The 22,200-nt window shown below is 46.8% G+C and overlaps 1 protein-coding gene across 1 annotated transcript in view; it reads right to left on the minus strand.

The window, feature by feature from the left end:
* Nucleotides 1-22,200, minus strand: part of LOC134051787 (voltage-dependent N-type calcium channel subunit alpha-1B-like) — a 288,493-nt gene that overhangs the window by 259,007 nt on the left and 7,286 nt on the right. Inside the window, exon 3 of the mRNA XM_062505763.1 lies at nucleotides 19,356-19,495. Coding sequence (XP_062361747.1) covers nucleotides 19,356-19,495 — 140 coding nt within the window. The remainder of the gene's footprint in view (nucleotides 1-19,355; nucleotides 19,496-22,200) is intronic.

Below are 22,200 nucleotides of genomic sequence, written 5' to 3' on the forward strand. Positions count from 1 at the left end.
AGCTGTCAATCTGGCTGTCTTTATTGCTGAGGGAATAATTCCATGGGATACAGGAGCTCTGAGCTGGGAAATATGTCCTGCAACACGGCCAAAGGATTTTGGGATCTGATCTGAAACCCACTGAAATCAGCAATAAGAAGGTTAAGGATCTGCCACCCACAGCAAACTGCTAAAATGTAAACCCTAAACCTCCGCCCTTCCCACTGGCAAAAGGACAAGCTCTTTCCAAAGGTGGTGACCCTGAAAAAGCAGCTGCACAGGGGCTCAGCCAGGTTATCATCCCAGAGACTGCAGGATGGGAGGATGGATGTGTTGGAAAACTTCCCTTGCACACCAGAACAATATTGAGATGGGATAGAGGAGGACAACTGGGAGCTCCCTCACCTTCCCATCACACTCTCCATGAATTTAACACACTAAAATCCTTGGAGCTGCAGGTCCCAGGAACACCCAGAGCCTACAGGAACAGCAGCACCCAAACCAAACACAACTGCAGAGCCCAAACCATTACAAAAGCTCTGGAAGGGATGAATAAAGAGAAGGAGGAATAAAACCCCTGTGTAGATTTGCCCCAGAATTTAATTCCCTTGCCAGTCCCACAAGTCAGCCCAAATCAGGTGGGATTTTCATCTCTTGGAACAAGGAGTATCCAAGTATTACCCCAAAACAACTGCAGATTGCAGGATCACATGGCTGAGAATGTGCTGCCTCTCCAAAAAAGAGTCTCCAAAGTGGCATTAGACTTGCTATTAAACAATATGGAGAACATGATCCTACCTCAGCAAGAATAGAAAAAGAGTAGCTATTTCCTCCTAACTATCTCGTTCCAAGAAAACTTGGAATATATGCTTAACGTTGCAGACAGCTTTTCCTATGCCTGCTAAGCACTTCTGTTTGAAACAAATATAAACCTCATTTCATTTTATATATACCAACAAAATGCAAATTACAAGAGCAAGAGTCTGGAGTCTTCATCCTTTAGCTCATCTGTATCCCAGGCTCCCTACTTGCAAATGATGAATGTCTGCTCATGGATTTTCTATTTTTTTTTTCAACCAAATAACTTCTGCCACATTGTGTTTCTCTCCTGCAATATAAATAATGTTCACTTAACAGTGAATGCATTAGAGAACTATGCTTCCATTGAGTTGTCATTTCCAGAAATATTCTTCTTTTGGGTAGAAATTTTCCATTCTCAGTCTCAGCTAAAGAACAGTTTTTCACCCCACTTACTTCTATTTTTTCGGTATATTTTGTTCTTATTTTTAATTTTAAACTAACAGCAATATCTCCCAGTAAGAAATGCACTGCAAACTCAGAGTTTTCCCCAGAGATTTATCTGGGGGCTGTTTAGACCCAACTGAATTTCTGGGAGCAGGTTAGTAGCTAAGGTGAATTTTTACTGGAACTAGTGCAAAGCATTAAAAATGGCACAGGGAAGAGGAAGAGCCCTCAAAACTCCCAAGATTTCCATATTGTGGCAGCTGGGAAAAAAAAAATGAAATAGCTCCTGAGCAAGCTATAACCCCAGTGTCAAACGGGGGAAGAGGTGGAGACAGGGAGAAAGTCTTCCCTTACTTTACTGACTTTCATCCTTTTCACATATTTAGACAATTCTTCATTTGGACAACTGAAATAAAACCAGAGAGGGAAGAAGTTTTATTCAAGGTTCCCATGTTTCCTTTTTCTACTTTTTCCCTCCACAACTCAAAAAACTCAACATGAAAAGCAACTGGATTTTGTCAGCTCAAATAAACACAAGAAATCCTGCCCATCACACCAAGGCTCGATCAGTTTATGGTTGTTTTCTGCCTTGCTCCTCCTGGAGGGAACACAGGATCTAGGCCAGCAGCTTCATCCACTCCCCAGCCCTAAAAATAAACAGAGTTTGTTCCTTGCCCCTTTTGCTTCACAGGATCTAAGATGTTAAATATTCAGAAAAGACACATATAGTAACCTGATTCATCTTGATTATTCTTGGACATTTTCCTCCTAAAGCACAGATATACCAAGGGGACAAATAATGCCACGAAATTTGTTCTTCCGCAGCACAGCTCCACCAGCAGCAACTTCAGAAACCGCTTACTTTTGGCTGAGATGGCAAAGAAGACTCAGTGATGGGATGGGTGGTGGAAGGTTTCAGACCAGCATTCAATACAAGTTGAATAAAATGACAGCTTTAAGCTAAGATGTCCACTAGGATGTTCTTTGCCACCATCACCTACATGATTTTTATTTCCTGTCTGCATCATGAGAGGAGAAATACGTGAAGTTATCTCTTTTTATTGTTTATAGTTTTCTACTTTTAGGTGAAGTTTTCTAGGTGCTGTCTGAGCCCTAAATCAAGAAAAATCATACAAAAACTGTGATGTGAGTTTATGAGAAGCCCTAGAAATCTTTCTATTTGGATCGGTGCCCTAAAACTTGTCAGGGAATGAGCCCATGCAGGAGAAGGGAGACTATTGCTGTTCCCAAAAAGAGGTTTTGAAGGTATTAAGTGAAAATTAATGGTTACTTTTGTCTTTGATATTCCTATACCTCCCTTTGCACCATTAAATAGGAAACATCAAAGTCTGTCTCGCAGGGGTGTTGTGAAATTGAGTTAATGCTGGTGTGAAGCTCCCAGTCTGTGGCAATGAGGTCCATAAAAAATAGGCCTGGAAGGAAATGATGATTCCCATGTTCAGCCCACGGTTTGAATAAGACTGTAAATAAGACTTAGGGCTGTGCACTGAACAGTAAAGATGGAAAATGAGATTGGAACAATCCCTTCTGCCACCTCAAACAAAGCTGGAGCCCAGTGTGGAGAAGTGTGGGGGTGATCAGAGCCAGGCAGGTTAATGCCAGCATCGCCCCACTGCCAACAAACTGCTGAGAAGAAAATGGGTTTGGAGCACCAAACCTGCTTTGCACCTGGATAATAGACTCTGGGGATGCAGCAGGTGCCTGGTGGGCTGTTCCTGCTCCAGGATTATCCCCACTGAGCATTTCAGTGCTCCCAGGAGTGTCATCTCCTCCCATTCATGCTCAGGATGAGGCAGACCTGGAGCATTCCTCCCCACGTGCCCCATGAGGAGCTGAGCCCTGAGAGCAAACAGAGCTGGGACAGGACCCATCAGGTGTGTGCTGCATGCTCGGGTGGTGAAGGCTCAGGGTCAGGTGTGTGAGGAGGACAGGTTCATGTCTGCCAGTGTGAGGAGCCCACATGGACTCGGGAGCACAGGACGAAGCAGGTTCATCCCAGCGGGCACCTGAGCCGGGCTCACCTGCTCCGCGTGCTCCATCCCTCCCTCTCACCCTCCCCACAGAGCAGCACAGCCAAGGGCTTTCCATCTGGGATGGGCAGGGCAGGCTGGCTCAGAGCAGCCCAGCTCCTCAGCAGATGGAGACCCATAAAATTCCTCCTGGACTCAGCTCGGTGAGTGATCCCCTCGCTGGACTCGGGTGCTGTGTCCAGGGTTGGGCCCCTCAAGGCAAGAAAGGCACTGAGGGGCTGGAGCAGGTCCAGGGAAGGCAACGGAGCTGGGGAAGGGGCTGGAGCACCAGGAGAGGCTGAGGGAGCTGGAAAGGGGCTCAGCCTGGAGAAAAGGAGGCTCAGGGGGGACCTTGTGGCTCTTCACAACTCCCTGACAGGAGGGGAGAGCCAGGGGGGATTTGGGATCTGTTCCAGGGAACAGGGACAGGAGGAGAGGGAACGGCCTCAGGCTGGGCCAGGGGAGTTCCAGCTAGGACATCAGGAAGAATTTCTTCACAGAAAAGATGATTAAACATTGAAAGGCACTGCCCAGGGAGGTGGTGGGATCCCCATCCTGTCCAAGGAACATACGGGTGAGGCACTCAGTGCTCTGGGCTGGTGACAAGCAGGTGGAGATCAGTCACAGGTTGGATTCGATGATCTCAAAGGTGTTTTCCAACCTAAATAAATCTGTGATAGATTAAAAAATCTCCAGTGACCACAACTTTGGGATGCGACCCTAAAATTAACTTGGGTAAATTCAAGTTCAGTTTCTGCAGACTGGGCCATCCCTCCATATGGGGAAGCACAGAGAAAACATTTCATCCAAAAAGTGCATTTTTAAGGACTCTCAGCTGGCTCCATCTGCCCAGAGATTGAATAGCACAGCAGCAGGAGTGAAATTTTTTGCTGGATAGTGTTTGTTGAATACCCCCCTACACATTCCCCCTGGATTTAGGTCAACCACAACACCTCAGTAATTCAAGCCAAGTTTGCCAAAACCTTTCCTTGAAGAAAGGGAACATGGAGAACATTTTGTGTGCCGACACTGTTAAATCAAAACCTTCAGAGTCTGGTCTTTTCTACTTGAAAGGATGTCACAGTTTAATTTCCCAAATAAAACTGAAGTCAAAAATTAAAACTGAGAACATTAAAAGCTCAAAATCATCATAATCCAGATTAGACAAAAACATTACTCCTCATTTTCCCCAATTTTCTTGCCTTTTTAATCTGCTTTTCGTATGAAACTCAGTTCTTTCAGTGCTTCTGCATGGCATGAAACAATTCCCTTGATTTTTCACGGAAGCTGAAATCGTGGTTATTTGCACAACCAAGGCAGTTGCACCACATGCATTTCCATACCTCTCAGACTAAATTTAACGAGTTAATTACATGGGGAGGAGAGGGGAAGTGTAAGAAAGGCTGCACCTGGCAGCAGGCAACCATCTCTGCTTGCTCCAGGAGCAGCTCTGGATCCCTTTCATGGAGGAGCCTCTTCATCCTCCCATTCACCTGCTTGATGCTGGAACAGTCTGGCACATCTCAGCCCGTACATTTTGTCCCCATCTGAAATCCACCTTTGAAAAACTACAATAATTCAAAAAAAAAACCAAAGGAAAAAAAAAGCTGAGAGTTTAATTACTTTTATCCCTGTCTGAGAGGCGCTTTCAAGTATAGCCAGGGTTCCTGGAATTGCAGTCCCAGTGCCAGGGAGAAAATGAACAGCAAGAGACAGGCTAAAAAAATCACCGGCTCCCGGATATTTGCCTGAAACACTGCTCGTTTCCAAGAACGAGGCACTGTTAAGTCTGGATGGGTCTCCAGCGATGCCCTTCCCATCGCTCTGCTCCAAGGTTACCCCGAGCCTAAGCTCAGGGATTTATGGATCCTCTACACACGCACAGCTCAGGCTGGGTGAGGTGGAGAGAGCTGAGAGGTGGGTTTGGTTCTGCTGGATTTAATGAGAGTTCGGGGGGAGAGGCTCTGTGTCCCTGACAGAGGAGCTCCGGGGAAGGCACAGCTCTCCAGCCTCCAATCCCCAACATAAACTGAGCATCCCAAGAGTCATTTCCATGGAGTCACCTTGGCGGGGTCTGCAGCACCGGGCGGTGCCAAGGCAGGGCAGGCAGCCCCGGGAGCTCAGGTGCCAGCTGAGGTGCCAGCCCTGGGATGTTCAGGGTGATGAGACACCGAGTGCAGCCCTTGCCCAGGATGCAGCTCTGCTAAAGGGTATCAGCTCAGCAGTTTCATACCTGGCACCTGCGTCAGTGCTGGGCTTCGGCAGCGGGGGGTTCTCCTCAGCTGCAGGTTGAGTCCTTCAGCCAAGGCACGCAGACAAACCGGGGGGTGTTCACCCCACTTCTACTTTAAATCTTTTCAAGGTTTTGTTTATTTTGGTTTTGCTCAAGCCCCTCATTTATAAAGCGGAAAACAAACCTAGGCATGGCCTCATGAGTCTGGGGATGGTGAGCTCCTGTAAATCACAAATTTCTCATGGACAAGAGGCAGCAGCCAAGGCTTGTGGCTTTCCCTGCACCTCACAGCCAGCCATGCACTGCCTGGCTGTGCATGTAAACAAACACCACAGGGCTCTGCCTCACGGCTCAGTCCCTCAGGCCACTCTCCTGCAGCCGAGCTGCCCACGCAGCATTTGGAAACTCTGGCACGAGGCAGCTGGATTCCACAGATTCCCTTCTACAAACATTCCTGCAAAAAATACGGTCCAAGAGGCTCAAAGTACGAGGGGACTTACACAACAGACACACACCAAGGCCTTGTCTCTGTCCCTCTCTTGAGCTTTCTTCACCCTGAGTCACCATGGCCACTACAGGGTCCTTCCCAAGCCCACCTCAATCCCTCATCCCAGCACCACAGGCAGAGCTTTCCCAGCAAATTCACTGCAATCCCAGCTCCTGTCACGCTTCCAACACCAGCAGCAGGACCAAAGCACTGTCAAACACGAGCTGTGAGGGCAGGCAATGGCTCTGCCCCTGCAGCACAGCCCTGAGCAGTGGGCACCCATTAAATCCCACTCCATGGAAGGGGCAGTGGACAGGGACCTCTTGGGGGACAGGGACCTCTCAGTCCCACCTTTACACCTAGTCCTGAGCAGTATCACAACAAGACTCACCTTTCCATGCACCTGTCCTGCAAGGACACCCAGCCTCTCTCTGTCACTCTTCTCTCCATGGATCAGGATCCTCTTTCACAACCCACATTAGAATCAGTTTAACAACCCAGCAGCCATGGACAGAAAGTTCTTTCTCTCCATCCTCTCATACCTCCAGGCCCTTTGTCACATGATAAGCTCGTGGTCACTCTTCAGTGTCAGCAGCAGAGTCCCAGACACCTCCAACATGTCAGATCAGGCTCTGCAGTTGGATGAACAAGGCTGGAGCATCTCCTGGTGCTGCCAGTGATGCTGGGGTGGTTTTAGCCAAGCAGCCCAACACCATCTCTACCAGGGCAGGGGAATTCCTCCCTCCTAACCCCCCTGGCAGTGGCTTTACACCACAGTTCATGACTCTGACCCCTCATCCCTGAGGAAGCTCAGCTTCTGCAGAGCTGACAACATCCAAGAGCAGGTTTGGCCCACACAGAAGCCTGGGAAGATCAAGAGGAATAAATGACTGCAGCACCAAGGACCCTGTTTTGCAAAGTCACTTTCCTTGATCCCATCCATATTTCAGCACAGCTCCAACTGAGCCCCATTAATGTAATTGATTCTTAATGGCATTCTCCAAGAAACCATGTGAAGATTTTAACAGGCTATTAGATGGAAATTAAGCCTCACCCAAACCTTCCTCCTGTGGAACAAAGGTTTCCAAAGATGCAGGGGGGCTATTCCATTCTTATTAATGGACAAGAAGGTTTGATTTGAGGAAAAGGGACACTAATTCTGCATTTTCCAGCCTCACAGAGGGACACCAGAGGTTTGTAGTTACAAGGAAAGGGTTTCTCATCCTTCCCACACAAGCCAGATCAGAGGGCAGCCCTAGAGGGATCAGAAGCAGAAGTGGTGTTTGATGAGCTGGAAGGCTTCCAGGTTTCAAAAAGGAAAAATAAATATAAATTTTGTTTGCTTTTGTCCCCTGGGCACCTTCATGCCAAGCAGGCCTTGGCTGATTGCTCAGATGTGGCCTTTGAAACCCAAAGAGGTGAACCTGGCCCAGGGTCACAGCTGTGGTTCCAGCATTGCTGGAACCCTGGGGAGGCTTCTGCTTCACAGCCCCATCCTTCTGTGGAAAGAGGCACCAGGAAGACACTCCCAACTTCTGCCTTCCATTCATGAGCCACAGCTTTTGAAAACCAACCCTTGATTCCAGCATTTCAAAGCCAGGACATGATCCTGAGCACTGCCTTTGCCATGGAGGACGTTCCCCTCTCTCCATCCAAGGTGGAGCCCCCCATTTTCACACCACAGGTCAGTGACAGCACTCGTGGACAATGTGACTCAGAGCATGTCACCTCCCCCAGAGGTCCAATCCTGCCTCAGGTTCAGCTCTGACAGACACCCCCAGCTGCAGTTCTGTGTGTGCCACGCCGTGGATTTAGCACATTCCCCGTGGAACACGAACGCTCAGCTCCGTGCAAGAGTCTCCCACTCACTGTGAGTGAGCAGCTAGAAGATTTCTAGCTGATGATTTCTAGAAGATGATGCTGTTACCATCTCTTTTACTTCTGATTCAAGTTCCCCACACTTCATTTCAACATTTTTAAAGGCTTATTTTTACTTCTTTTGAGATGTTTCAAACACCACTTTTCAATGCTGACAGCCAGCCTCCTTCACAAGTACATTACAAAGTCAGGTACCAGCACTGCCTTCATTTTTAAAGAGGTGGAACTGTGGAAACAAAGGGGAAAGAAACAGCCTAAAATCCCTTATTAGCCAAAGACATGAGCAGAAGAGAAAAACAGAACACCCAAAATCCCATCCATTGCCCAACCTGCTCCACAGGAGGACCAGAACTGCATAATCCTGGATCTGCCTCAGATACAGCATTAACTGGTCTCCTATCATGGTCTCCTATTCCTTCAGGCTTCAAATTAAAACAAGAAATTGGATCATGCTGAGCTTCCTTTGTCCTTTTCACCCTTTGTGAAAGGCAGGAGTTACCATCATTTTGTATCTGTTATAACTGGCTTTAAAGTTGTAACTTTAGTGAAAAACAGTAGACAGTGAAAAAAATAAAGCATTTTTTAAAATGTGCTTGGGGTGGTCCTGTCTGTACAGCTGGTAACCAAGTCGAGCATTTCTAAATCCTCTTTAATTGTACCTATCCAATCAATAGATTATTACAGAACAAGAAATTTAAAGAAGCTCAGGATTCATCCAGCCAGTCCAGAAGGTAAGTTTGGCCACAAAACTTCAGGAATTTGGAATGATTCTGTTAAGGAAATGGGTAAATAAGGCTGAGGTTTGGCATCAGAATACAAGAAAGGTAAAATTTTTCATTTCAGCACATTTCTCAGAGCAGAGATAAGATGCAAAGATCTGTGATGAGGTTGTTTGTGTTATCAGCTAAATGGTTTTGAACTGATACAGCATCACTTACTAGGAGCGCAAGGATATGAATTTCTGAAAATAATGGGATTAAAATAAAATGTAAGGAGTTTTCTGTATTTCAGTCTTCATCCTGCAGCCAGAGCAGCCAGGATTCTGTGATACACATCTTTATCAAGCCAAGACTTCACCTCATCTTTTCTCCAGGCCTATTTCTAATGACCCTCAGGAAAGGTGTTACCCACCCACCAGCAGCCAAGAGTGCAGATCCCTTCCCAGTGTGGAAATAACTCCCTGCAACCTCACACAGCCTTTGGCTGCCACCCTTCTCTCCGTGCTGCAGGCCAGAAAAGCAGCAGAGATTTGTCTTTGGCACTGGGAGGGAGGTTTGTTAATGCTCCTCCCCAGCAGGAGAGCTTTCATGCCTGACTTGTGGCAGCTGGACAAGCTCTCAGGTCTGACTGAAGCCTCATTGAGGACAGGGCCACCCTCTGATTAGATAATTTCACCTGCCAGAATCTTCTCCTGTGTTCCAAATCCTGCGAAGTTGGGAGGCTGCGGCCAAGATCCTCCCAAAGCAAGGTCAAGGGGATGTTCCACCATGGAAAGGGAGCAGTGACACCCCTGCAGCACCAGGTCTGAGGGTGCCAGGCCTTCCTCCTCTACAAAACCAGCCCTCCTTTATCAAAGTGGCAGCCACATTACCAGAAACTGCCTGGGATTCGTCTCAAATGAGTGACAATTTTCAACCCCAGATCTTTTCCTGAAGCTGAGGCTTGTGGGCTTGGAGGGCACACTCAGCACTGGAGCATTGAAGTTTTTCTCTGAGCTGTAGCAGGAAGATGTTTGATCTTTAAATCAGACACGAAGTGATGAAATAGCACCACTCCTATCACTATTGTTTCGTGTCTAAACTGACAAAGTCGTATTCCCAGGTCAGGCTGTAACAGGCTGGATCCTGCTCCCGAGCCGTGGCTCCTACAGGATTCAGAAGAAATTACAAGATAAAGAAAAGGACAATTATGAAACAGCCTGTTCACATTTCCACCTAACTTATTCAGGGAGCACCAGGGAAAGGCCTAATCATCCCTCTTCAAAAAAAACCCATTTCCTTTCTGGTGGATCTGAAGATGATCTCAAGGCTACTTTGGTCTCAAGACCCAAACCAGCCCATTTCAGCTGGAGCTGAATGCTTGTGATGATTTCCATGCGTTAATTACATTTCCATTAGTGAAGAAGTTCTAAAACTTCATTTTCGTCACTGATGCTTTTTGAGTCCTACCAAAATAGATAGGGAAACATGATTTCCTCTCTGCTTTTCTTTATCTATCTCATCCTTATGAGACTTTGCTCTTAATTTTAACTCTCTCAGCCTTTCATTTTTCCTTAAATGGACTTTCCTTCAACCCTTTAATCATTCTCACAGCCTTCATCCTAAGCTCCCATGCCCAAACTTTATTTAAGGATTCTGGTTCAGGGTGTTTGAGAGGGGGAAACTGAACCAAAAGGCTGAAAGATTGAACTGACTTCCTTTCTTAGTTCTTTTTAATTGGAAAATAAGTGGAGAGCCCCAGTTTAAGTTCTTTCAAGGCTGTTTTGAACCAGAAGCAAGCTACATTCAGCCAAGTATTTCTGATTATCAGAGTTCTTCAGCACAGAAACATTTTGTAGCTGAAAAAGTCTCAGTCTCTCCAAGCAGCTCATTTTTGTCCTTCACTGCTGTACTTCTACATCATCCCATGGACCATCAACGTGCTCCTAAAGCCTCAGTCCAGCTCTGGGACCTTCCAGTAGTGCAGAGTCCGACAGGAAATTTGTGTAACCAGGCAAAAAGAGGGGAGTCAGAGCCCCTCTTCAGAAACTTCCCTAAGGAACAACCTTCTGGCCACAGATTCCTGGCTGAGAGCAGCCCTCCCCTCTTTGGAGAGCCCCAAGAACAATTTATATTCCCAGGGAAGCCTGGCACTGCTCCAATCTCTACTTCTGATCCTTTCCTTGCTTAAATCTCACCCAGCCCAACCTGAACTGATTTGAACTGAGCCAACAGCTAAAGCCATTATTGTCTAAAATTGGGTTTAACTCAGGAGTGACCTGAACTTCTTGCTCCAGAGGGAGGCTTTTAAAATTCTGCAGCTGATCACGAGAACCACCTACACAAACACACCCAGCCCTGCAGCCAGCTCGGAAACCAAGACAACTCCAGCACTGACAGAATAAGAATATCCACCAGAAAAGCCTGACCTGTTTCCTGAACGCTCCACCCTGAGATCACCAAGCAAATGAGTTTGTTTCATTTATTAATCCAAATTAATTTGGATTAACCAGTGACTTTTTTGGCCACCAAAATATGGGAAGATGGAAGAGGGAGGAGACACAATTGTGTCAGACATGCATTTAGCTGATGCTGACCATGCCAGGAGAGAAAAGTTTCTTCTTTGTATTGTTTAGGTGGCCATGCTCCTTTGTGAGGAACAGGGAACCTTTCAAAGCCTCTAAGCTGACCCCACAGGATTGATGTGTGCCACAGGAGGCAGGACTTTCTCAGGATGAGCTGCTGGGCTTGCCCAAGGCAGAAGAGTGGCCTTCCCACATCAGGAGTTCTTCCAGAGGAGTCATCCTGCAGCGTGACCCAGTCAGGATCCCTTCCTCTGTCCCAACCCCATCAGACCCTTCAGCACAGAGAAGATGCAAGAGAGCTGAAGTTAAGCAAAAAATCGTGTGGAATTGTGTGGAAAAGCATCTCCAGGTGCTGATCCTGGACTTTGCTTGACCTGGAATTCACACTTTCACTCCAACTTCCAGTATGGAGGCCTGGCCCTGACCAGAACATCCTACACACCTCATTGGTAGTTCAGCAAGAACAGAATGGAAAAACAGTTTTCCGAATCCAAGGTTTCCAAATCCAAGTTTTTCTGATGTTTTCAGAGAGCCCTGAGGAAGGGAATGGTCTGAGAGCACCCAAAGCCTTTGGGGTGAGATGTAGGTCCAAGGACACGTGTGCAGACGTGGCACTGTTGGTGCTCAGGCTTAGATCACAACTAAAACCAGGCTGATTTTCCAAATCTTCTCCCTCATCCACAGTCACAGGCAGGTCTCCTCTCTGGTGAGCAGGCACTTTGCCATCCAAAGCTGCTCCTTTGGGAACTGGGACACAGCAGCAGAAGCACCATTTGAGAAACAGGAGTCTGAGGTAACCTGCACCCTCCTCCTCATCTAATTATGGGACAGCACTCAACGCCACACACACAACTTGTGTATTTTGGTCTTGGCAATTTTTTTGTCTGTTTGCTTTTAAACAAGGAAGCATTAAAAATAAGAAATTAAAGCACTTCAGAGCTCCAGTTTAATTTGCTCGTTTGGGGTTGAATTCCCAGTATCCACTCAGCTCAAAGAGCAGCTTCCAATGTTTACAACCTCCAGGTGCCCACAGGACACGGTTGCCAGGGCAGGATCACACATTAGGAGCAGACCCCAAGGTCCAGAGTCCTCTTCCCACCTGCGGCTCCACAATTGCCTGTGCAGCTGCCTCCCTCACAAGAGACAACATTTCCTTGCCGCCCACCTGCTTTTGAGAGCCATAAAAAGCTAAAAATACTGTCTGGACTCTAGACCAATGATCCTGCCTGTCTTTGATAAAGCCCTGGCTACCCTGAGAAGCAGCCCTTGTTTTCACTTAGGATGGTCACTTCTATTTGACAGCTGCCCAGCTTCAGGGAGAGGTAAACACCCATAAATGTTGTCTGGCAGCTTCTCTTGGTGAGCACAAAGCTTCCAGGAAGAACGAACAGGCACAAAATATGGAAATGGGCAGAAGATGGAAACCTGGGTGGTTTTGTTTCCTCTCTCTTTAATAAAAAGGGGTTTGGTTTTGCCTCAACCTCCTGGCTCCTTGTGCTGTCCCACCATGACCACTTCCCACCCCAGGTATTCGATACCTCACAGTCCCTTTTAATAAAGTAAGACAGCAGCACATCCATCTCATTATCTGTTTGCCCTTAAGAAGTTCTCTGACCTGAAACGTTTGGCTTGCCACCACCAGAGCAGAGCCAGAGAAGGATAATTTCTGCCAGGGAAGGGCTGTCCCCACCTGCAGGTCCTCTGATGGGCTGGGACCATCTGCAGCCTTCCTCTAAGCACAGCCCAGAGTCCTCCTCTGCCCAGGAAAGTCTCTTGATTTAGCAGCCAGCCACACAATTACTCACCCACCCGCTTCTCTCAACCTGCCTCCAGCCACCCCCACCAAAATCAATGCAGAAAAGCCACTACAAGCAACAAAAAAAGACACAAGCCCTAAGTAAATCTCTGAGAGGCTCAGCTCACCCCCTTTGCTCAGAGAAACAAGCCCAGAGGGAAAATGAGTGCCAGTCCCAAGGAAGCTGCTGTTGCACTGGGCAAAAAAGGAAATGGGGACATTTGCCAGATGGGTTTAGAGGCCTCAAGCCCTTCCTTCCGTCCAGTCTTCTCTGAAGGGAATGGCTTCTTCAGCTTCCAAGAGCCCAGACAGCCAAGGGACAGAGGATAGAACAATTTCTGTCCAACCTGAGACCTCACACACCCTCCTCCCTCCCAGTTACAAACTCTCTCTGCTTCAAAATTGAAAATTTGGGTGCTTGTCTTCCTCCCTTGCTGCCCTCACCCACCAAGCAGAACACCAGGTAACACCTTACAGGTGAATTCCCTGTGTCTTGTCCACCTTTGTCTGCTGTAATTTCAGAAGAGACCCTTTGCTCTTCTGAGCCAGCAAGTGTCCATCCATCACTGGAGCATAAAAGAAATTGAAAGCAAGGATCAGCTGCATTAAAATCCATAAAGGCTTTGCTCCTTACATGACTCATGCACAGTGCTGACAGCACTCACCCCGAGTCCATCACCACCCTAACCAAACAGCTCCTTTTCCTTGTCACAGCCAGCCAGGACTGAGCTGATTCCTTCTCAAAGTGTCCCTTTTCCTAGCTTCTGTTGCTGCTCTTCTTTGCTCTCCAGCACACAGGCGTCAAAATTTCCACACTGGGAAAGCAGAGGGCAATCTGCACTTCCCTGCTCCAACCCCTTCATTGGCTACATCTCCAGACCCATCTCCATACACAGAGCATTGAGCAATTACCTGAAGGGCTGCTACAGGGCATCCAAGGGGGATGGTTTCATTTGAATTTCATTTTTCTAATTAGCTCTATGGTTACTTGCAGGTGGAATATAGAATCAAAGGATCGCAGAATGATTTGGGTTGGGACGAACCTTAAAACTCATCCAGTGCCACCCTTGCCATGGGCAGGGACACCTCCCACTGTCCCAGGCTGCTCCCAGCCCCAGTGTCCAACCTGGCCTTGGGCACTCCCAGGGATCCAGGGGCAGCCACAGCTGCTCTGGGCACCCTGTGCCAGGGCCTGCCCACCCTCCCAGGGAAGGATTTTTTTCCAAGTATCTCATCTAAACCTCTCTTCTATTTGAAGCCATTTCCCCTCATCTTGCCAGCCTTGTACACAAAATACACCAGAGCTCAGATATCCTCATTTAAGGGCTTCTGAATGCACAGGAACATGTACAGGGAAAGAAATAAATGCTGGAACCAGAGCTTCTATGAGCTTTAAGACCCCAGTCCTCACCCAGGCATTTCCTTCTCAAACACTTCCCTGGTCACATCCCCCCCACACACACCCTGTCTGGGAGGTACATCCACCTCAAAGGGGCAGATCCAAGGTCCAAACCTGCTGCACAGCCCAGGCTGGGTGGTTCCTGTGCCTCCCACTCTGTCAGTCATCACTGCATCCAAGGCTGCTGCTCCTCAAACACAGCACCAGGAATAGCAGCTCCCACTGCCCACATAGCAGGATGATCCTGGTAACCAGCAACACTCACATCAAAGATGAGCAGGGCTTTATGCTGGTACTAAATGAGTTGCCTTCCAAATTATTAGCAGCATCGGGAGCTGGGAGCACATTTCTCCAACAATCAAGATAATTCTGGCTTTTGTAATTTGTTCCAGACAGCCTGAGACATCCGTACCCACACTGAGACTTTGTGCACATCATTTGGCAGCTCCAGGCCTGGCACACGCTGTCTCTGCCAGTCCCACCCAGAGATCCAGGCAGCTGATCCAACTGGCTCAAGAAGCCACCAGAACTCTTCGAGAGTGTTTAATCCAGGCTGATTGGAAGCCAAGAGAAATTAATTCTGCTCATAAAGGACAGAGCATGGTCCTGTCAAGCACTCCATTATTTCGTGCCAGCCTTTAGCCACTCTTGGTGTTGGACAACCACATGGTTGTGGTCACTCCATAAGGATGTGGCAGAACTGGGAAAGGACCAGAGCAGCAGCAAAAATCTGTGGTGCACAGAAAAGTCCTCAGGCCAAGGAAGGCTGGGCAGCATAAATCTCTGACTGGGGAAATGCTGGCATTTCATAAAACCACAGGCATGCAGGAAAAGGAATTCTTCTTCAAATCTTACTAGAAGGCACCAAGGGGAATCTCAGGTAGCCGGTGATGAAAAAGGGACATGCAGCTCCTTTCTTAGAGTATGGAATTAAACCCTAAGGCCCATTATCCATGATATGATGAAATCAAAGTATAAACAAGCTCCAAAACACAACTGAGGACAGAGCCCTTGCACACCATGGTTTAAAAGCCTTTCCCCCCCGCCCCCTCAAAAATGCCTAGACACCTGAATTTTGGGAATTGAAGATCAATATCATTTTGTCTATGCCATGTTCTCCATTCTTCCCCTCAACACACAGCCCTTGACACCAGCTCCAGCAGTTCTCCAGGCTTTGCAGCCAAAGCCCAGGAAAAAACCTCTCATGAACTCCAAGAGGAGCAGGTCTGAACCCTCCAGGCCCTGAATCAGAGCTCATGGCTCCAGCTGGGGAATTTGGGGACAGGACAAATTTGTTCCCAAAACAACTGTGGATTTCTGAGATTTTCAACCCAAAACTTGTAGCAGCAACAGAGTTAAAAGTCCCTTTGCCTCCACCTTGGCAAAAGCGCATTAAGATCACCCAGTCCCAGGCCAGTTGAGAAACTGCAATTTTGTGTGATTTAGAGCTGCTAATGGGTGATGTCATCACTGGAGCCAATGGAATCCCACATGAGCAGGAGCTATAAAATGTGTGGTTTTTCTCCCCAAGAGCAACAGGCCCATCCCAGCAGGGGCAGCTTTCATTGAGACTCATCTACAACTGGTGGAGATCACAAGAAATTGCTAAAAAAAATCACAGGGGAAACAAAATCTTTCAAGGAGAGCAACCTATTCTTTTCCCAGTCCTTTATTAACAGCAGATCCACAGGTTTCCTTGGAAGCAAATGAGAAATAGGCACCACAGCATTGCTGGGAAAAGAAACCGAGGGAGTGTTTTCTGGAACAGCAAACCAAAGCCATTTTGGGCCACTATCTGTTAGACTCGAGTTTAGCTCAATAGGATATTGATCCTGGCTGCATGGAACACAGCCCTGATGTATTTTCTGATTAACAACTTCTACTGTCTGCTTTTGACAAACAAAGTCTCCCTCATTGCAGGTAGATAAAAAATATATTTATCAATAATTCCAGGGTGCAGGCATTGAGTAGCCAAAAAAATAAAAAATAAAAAAGGGTTGGAAAAAACAGGTGGGAAGGATTGCTGCATGATCACTGGAATATTTACATAAGGCTAAGTTCAATCAATGCAGAGCCTTCCCCCACAGCCTCCTCCAAAACACACCCAGACTCTGGCTGGCCTTTTTCCTATGGAAACAGAGAATGAGAGCAGAGCTGCTCTTTGCTTTTCTGGGGTTTAGCTAAAGGCTGCAAATGAGATCAGGTTTTCTGACATTCGCCATCTACCTTAATAAAACCAGGTAACACTTGTCAGGATTAGCAGGTACACAACTCTGTGTGGGGTATCATGAAGCATCTTCATCGTCCTTCATGCTTACACAGAAATAAAAAAATAAAAGAAGAGGAATCAAAATCCCTCTGTAATATTGAAGATCGATATAAAACAGAGCCTGGGAGATGAGCACTGCCTGGGAAACATGAAGTAACATTTTCAAGTAGAAATCTTGCACATATGGCAAAGGGAAGCTTTTGATACAGTAGCAAAATGATATCTCAAAAATTGATGTCCTACCTATCCATATTTAGAAGAACACATTAAGTACTGCCTTAGCACTGTTCTTTTTTATTATTCCCTAATCAATTACAGCTTGATCATTTTTTGAAACACACAGATCCAAGTCTGCCTTCCACAGAAATGAAAATGAAGTTGCCACTCGTGTCACCACTTTGCAACCCCTCCCTGGAGGGTTTGTCAGCAGGAAATTTCTTTCTCATCAAGCTGACTCTGAAGTCTTGATGCAGAAATTAAGAAGATTTTGTCTTAAATAAGCAGCCCTGCACAGACTTCCCCTCTCACCTGAGCTCTTGCAGGCAGCGGGCACATTAAAGGGTTCTGGCCACTGAAGGAAGCCCAAGGAAGAGGAACTCCAGATTTGCAGCACAGCCCCATGGCAACACAGGAGTGAGCTAAGAACTTAATCATGATCTGGGCAATGCAGAGCAAAACACACCAGGCTACAGAGAAAACACTAATTCAACCCCCTGTGTGAAGCTGCAGAGCTTTCAGTGCTCCCTCCACCTGGGCTGGAAACATTCAGGAAAGCAACAAACCAAGCATGAGTAACTCTGTTATTTTCAGTACCCTCCCCCTAACACCAAAAATCAGGCACGAGCTCAAGTGCCTTATTAAATCCAGCCCTCGAATTACAAGGATTAGAGGTCTGGATTTCCTCAGTGGAGATGACTCTTGGGCTTGGTGCCGATGAGTTCAGCCTTTGCCACCCCTGCACTGCTGCCTGGTGGGAAGCCCTTGTACAAGACAATTTCAACAGGGCCCAGTTGGTGTCACCATTGGAAACAGCAGCGGTGACGTTAACAGGATGGCACTTCAAAGGCACCCGCGGGGTTGCAGATGGCACCGGGGGTCCTTGTTCCAGCTGTCTCATCAAGCTGATATTCCACAATTATTTTCCAGCATCAAACAGTGCTGCAAACAACTCCCACAAGAAACCCAGCTCTGGGGAGGCGCCGTGCATTCCAGGGGGATCCTGCAGCTGTTTCAGCTGCTGCTGCAAAACTTGAAATGTCTGGGTTGTAAAATAAAACCAACAAACTCTGGAGTCTTGGGTTTATGGAGAGAAAAAAAAAAAAAGGAATTCAAATCATGCTTAAACAATATGGCTGAGGTTCAGAAAAGCTTTTCTGTAGAACCAGAACTTGAAGTAGAGAACCATTGGAGCCAGCTGAATTCCTGCATATACTGGAATGCTTTGCTGTAGGATAAATTCAACCAATGCCAAAGTCCTTTCCAGAATCACAGCCTTTATTTTTTTTTAACACAAACAATGGTGTGGAGCTAACTAGGAATCAGAACAAAGCATCAGTGAGAACTATTGTAGCATCTGTGCTAATTCTCTTTTCATCCTGGTACCCCCTTCTTGTAAGTACAGAAATCTGACTCTCCTTGTGTCTCCACTGAAGTTTCTATTGATTAAATACCCAGCCCCAGCAGCAGGAGAATCAAGCCCTGCATATTTATTCTCTTCCTCTTAATACATCAAGAATTCCCTTTGGCCTCTCAAGTGCTGTATCACAGGGTGCCCTGAATGCAAATGGAATTACAGTGATCATGGCGCTAATGAATACATTTGTATATGTATGCAAGTATTTCCCTACTCCACACCACCAGCAGGAGCAGGGAATATCCACGCTCACCACACACACAGGCAGGGAAGCAGTGGGAAAGGATGGATATGGAAAGGATATCAAGAGCAGGAACCAGGCTGCAGTTTCTGGGGAGAAATGAACTGAAATCCTTCCAAGATGAAGGCTGCAAGCTCAGGACCTCACAGAGACCTTTGGATCGCTTCCCCTGAAGCTTTAAAGCCCAATTTGTAGACTAGAAGTGTTCATGTTTATGTTTTTATTATCCACTAGCATCACCCTCTATTTATATAAATAGACAGAAACTGCTGCAACGCATAATGTAAAATATTGTCAGCATTTTCAAGAGAGAGATCAGTGATCTCATCTCAAACCAGGGTACAAAATGCACACGTAACCTTTTCACCTCCATCCTTAATAGGACATTTTGAATTCTTTTCAAACATCTTTGAATTCTTTTGAGAAAAGTTATTTTATAGGGGAATGAATTCATTCCTGCAGAAACTTGGTTGATTTCAGAGTTGTAACAGCTTAAAACAGGATGCATTTCATTTGTTAGCACACTCCATGTTGAATTCTAAAGTCATCCTGTAACCTCAGAAAATAAATTGATTTAAATCAGGTTCAAGTACCAGTGGCAATTAGAACCTGCAAAGTCACAGAAATGTCAGAAAGTGTCTGGATCAGATACACACTGGAATATCTACAAAGAAATATCCTCAGAATCACTCTTGAGTTGGTTCAAACACTTGGCAAGTGACTCACTCAGCACAAGAGCCATTCTTTGGATTTACTACAAGCAGAAATGCAGATTTTTAGTACTATTCCACTCCAGTCAGTCCTAGCCCAGCCCAGAGTAAACAAACACCACAAATCAAGGTGAGAGTCCCCAATAAGCTCAGGGGGAGAGGAGGTCACTTACCCTGTGAGGACCACAACAAAATCCATCACGTTCCAGCCGTTCCTCAGGTAAGAGCCTTTGTGAAAAACAAAGCCCAGAGCGATGATTTTGATACCAGCTTCAAAACAAAATATTCCAATAAAGTACGGCTCGGTGTCATCCTGGAAAAGAAAGGAAATTACAGGAGTCAAGGAGATATCCATGTTCCTGCTCTGATAACCAGTCCTCTAAACAGCTACTGGCACCAACTTCACACCTTCTCCACTCTTTGAACAGAGCTGAAATTAGAAAGTTTAAGTTTAGTGGAACTAAGCTCAGAGTGGAATTTCATCATTATTTCTCTGAAATGGATTTTCTTTACAAATTCGCAATTCTATTGGCCTTCACCCTGGTGGTTCCACGCCACAATTTCCTCCTTTACAGAATGTTCTGGAGAGAATTTTGATGCGGAAATTTTGCTCTAAGTGTATATTTAAATTAGAGATGACAGTTTTCTGGAGTTACTGGCATGGAAGATGCTCCAGAAATTCATCCAGGAACCTGAAACAAGAGGATGTCTTGGGGAGCAAGAGTCGACACAGCAAGCCTGACAGCACTGACAGGAAATTATTTATTTATCATTTATTCCATCAGTTCTTTCTTCACTACTTTCCTCCATTTTATCAATTTTCACAGCTGCAGCCTCATTTGTTTTCCTTTCACTGGGGATCTGGTTCAGGGAGAAATCCCCAACCCCTCCCACGAGCAGCAGGAGCAGCAAGGTTTGTGTCTCGGGTGCATGGTGCAGACTAACACATCCCTTGGGATCACAGACTCGTGTCCTTGCTCACTACAGAGAAAATCAAGCTCAGTCTCTACAGTTTTACTGAACCTTTTATTCCATCTCTGCACCAGATCTCTCAGGATTAGACTTTATTGAAAGAAGTTTCAACACTAATTCAGTGCCAAATGGAAGCATTCATGTTTGGAAGGAAGATTTGGGCAAGAAATGGGAATGAAGCAAGAGGTAAAAGCAGCGGGCATCAATTTCAAGAACTTGTTCATCAGCTTTGGCACCAGTAGCCAATTTCCAAATGTGCCTTAGATCCTGGTTTTCAGTAGAATTCAATGGAAGTAAAGCAGCCCTACCCAAAAAAGAAACAAACTTCCACACTGAGAGATTAGAAATCTCTTTTCCAGTGGCTTTGGCATTTCTGGTCACAAGAACCAAAGAGCTGAGCTGCTGTTTGAGGCGTAATTGTTTATATTTTGCTGTTCTCCCAATGACAAAAGGGGATTGTTTGTTCTCTGATGGGAAAAAAAAAGCAAGAAAGTGGAGGCTTGTGGCCCAGGGAAGAAGTGGGTTTGACACAAACATGGCAGCTCCTGCTCAGCTCTGGCACAGACTTACACTTCAGGACAGCACTTTTTCCAGAAATGAAGGTTTTCACCCCTTAAAGCTGGACCTGTCCAGCCTCCAGAGGTGATGCTGAGAGGGGCCCTCATCCCTGTCTGTCCCTGGGTGTCCTTGGGTGTCCCTGTCTGTCCCTGGGTTCAGAGAGGAGCAGAGCAGTCCCAGCCCTGTGCTCTGTGCTCTGGGATGGCCCTGCTGGAGCAGGGAGGTGGCACCAGTGACCCACCCTGGGATGTGTAACTTGACAGCACAAGGGGGCTTGGCCGGACATGACTGGAAAATACAACATCTGAGAGGTTATTCCATCAGCAGCTGAATTCATGTTCTGTTCCCGATATCCCTACACTCCTCAGTGGGAACAGCTCTTCCACATATTTCATCTGTCACCCCATGTTGCCTCTATTCCCCTCCACCTTTCTGACCTCACAGCCCCAGCAGCTCCAGCTCCCATGTCCCTGTGGTGAGGTGAAGTCACCTGCAGAGACACTCACAGGTACTGGCTGGCCAGGGAGCAGAACACAGCAGGGGCCTGTTCAGCTCACACTGGACCTCTGGCTGAAATAGAGAGGAGAAAATGGAAAGGCACCCCCAAAACTGGCTTCCCCTCCAAAGCCAAGGAGGGGTTTGCACAAGCAGCAGCACCTCCAAGCCCTCTGTCCCTCACTGATGCTGCTCCTAGGACACAGGAGCCACCACTGCCAGACCTCCAGCTGCCAGTCTCAGAGCTGTTTACCCACAGAGAATCAGGAACAAAGGCCATCAGACCTGTTATGATCTTCAACACCAATCCTACAATACAGATCTTCTTCTAGCAGCTGCTCCACAGCGAGAGCTGGAGGCATCCCAGGGCTCCAACCCAATAAGAAAAGAGGGAATAAGGCAGAAGGGTCAGAAACCATCCTATGTGATTCCAGGACAAGTTCCTTACAAGTCCTCTGCCTTCCTTCATGGCCACGGGAGCCCAATCCACCTGTTCTTCAATCCCCCACAACAGCTCCTGGTTCAACAGCTCCAGATAATGACTGCACACAAAGGTTCCTCCCAGCCCATCCCAAATTCCCATCCCACAACTACTCGTGTGCCTCTAAAAATAGCTCTTCTAACACACACAAAAAAAGGTACCTTTACCCACATCCACTCCTCCACATTACTCCCTCACTTCCTTGAAGCCTGGTATCTACTCCAGTCTCTGCTCAATCTAGGTCAGGTGCCTGGTGATTACAGCTCCCAGCTTTAAAGAGCCAGGCTCAGGTACTCCAGGGTTTGATGGGATGTGCTCTTCCCAAAGCTAGGGCTACACAGAGCTCTTAGGAAGTGGGTCAAAGGAGTTTTTGTCAGCTTCTAGGGAAGTAGGAAGGCTCACTCATGGATTTGGGTATTCATTACAAAGAAAAACTGTCATCTGTAAGGTTGGCAGGGAGTAGCTGGGGAAATAAGAGGTGAAAGAAAGAAGGTCTTTTCTAAAGCCTGCCT

This window comes from Cinclus cinclus, chromosome 19 (genome assembly GCF_963662255.1).
Source record: "Cinclus cinclus chromosome 19, bCinCin1.1, whole genome shotgun sequence".
NCBI classification, from domain to species: Eukaryota; Metazoa; Chordata; class Aves; order Passeriformes; family Cinclidae; genus Cinclus; species Cinclus cinclus.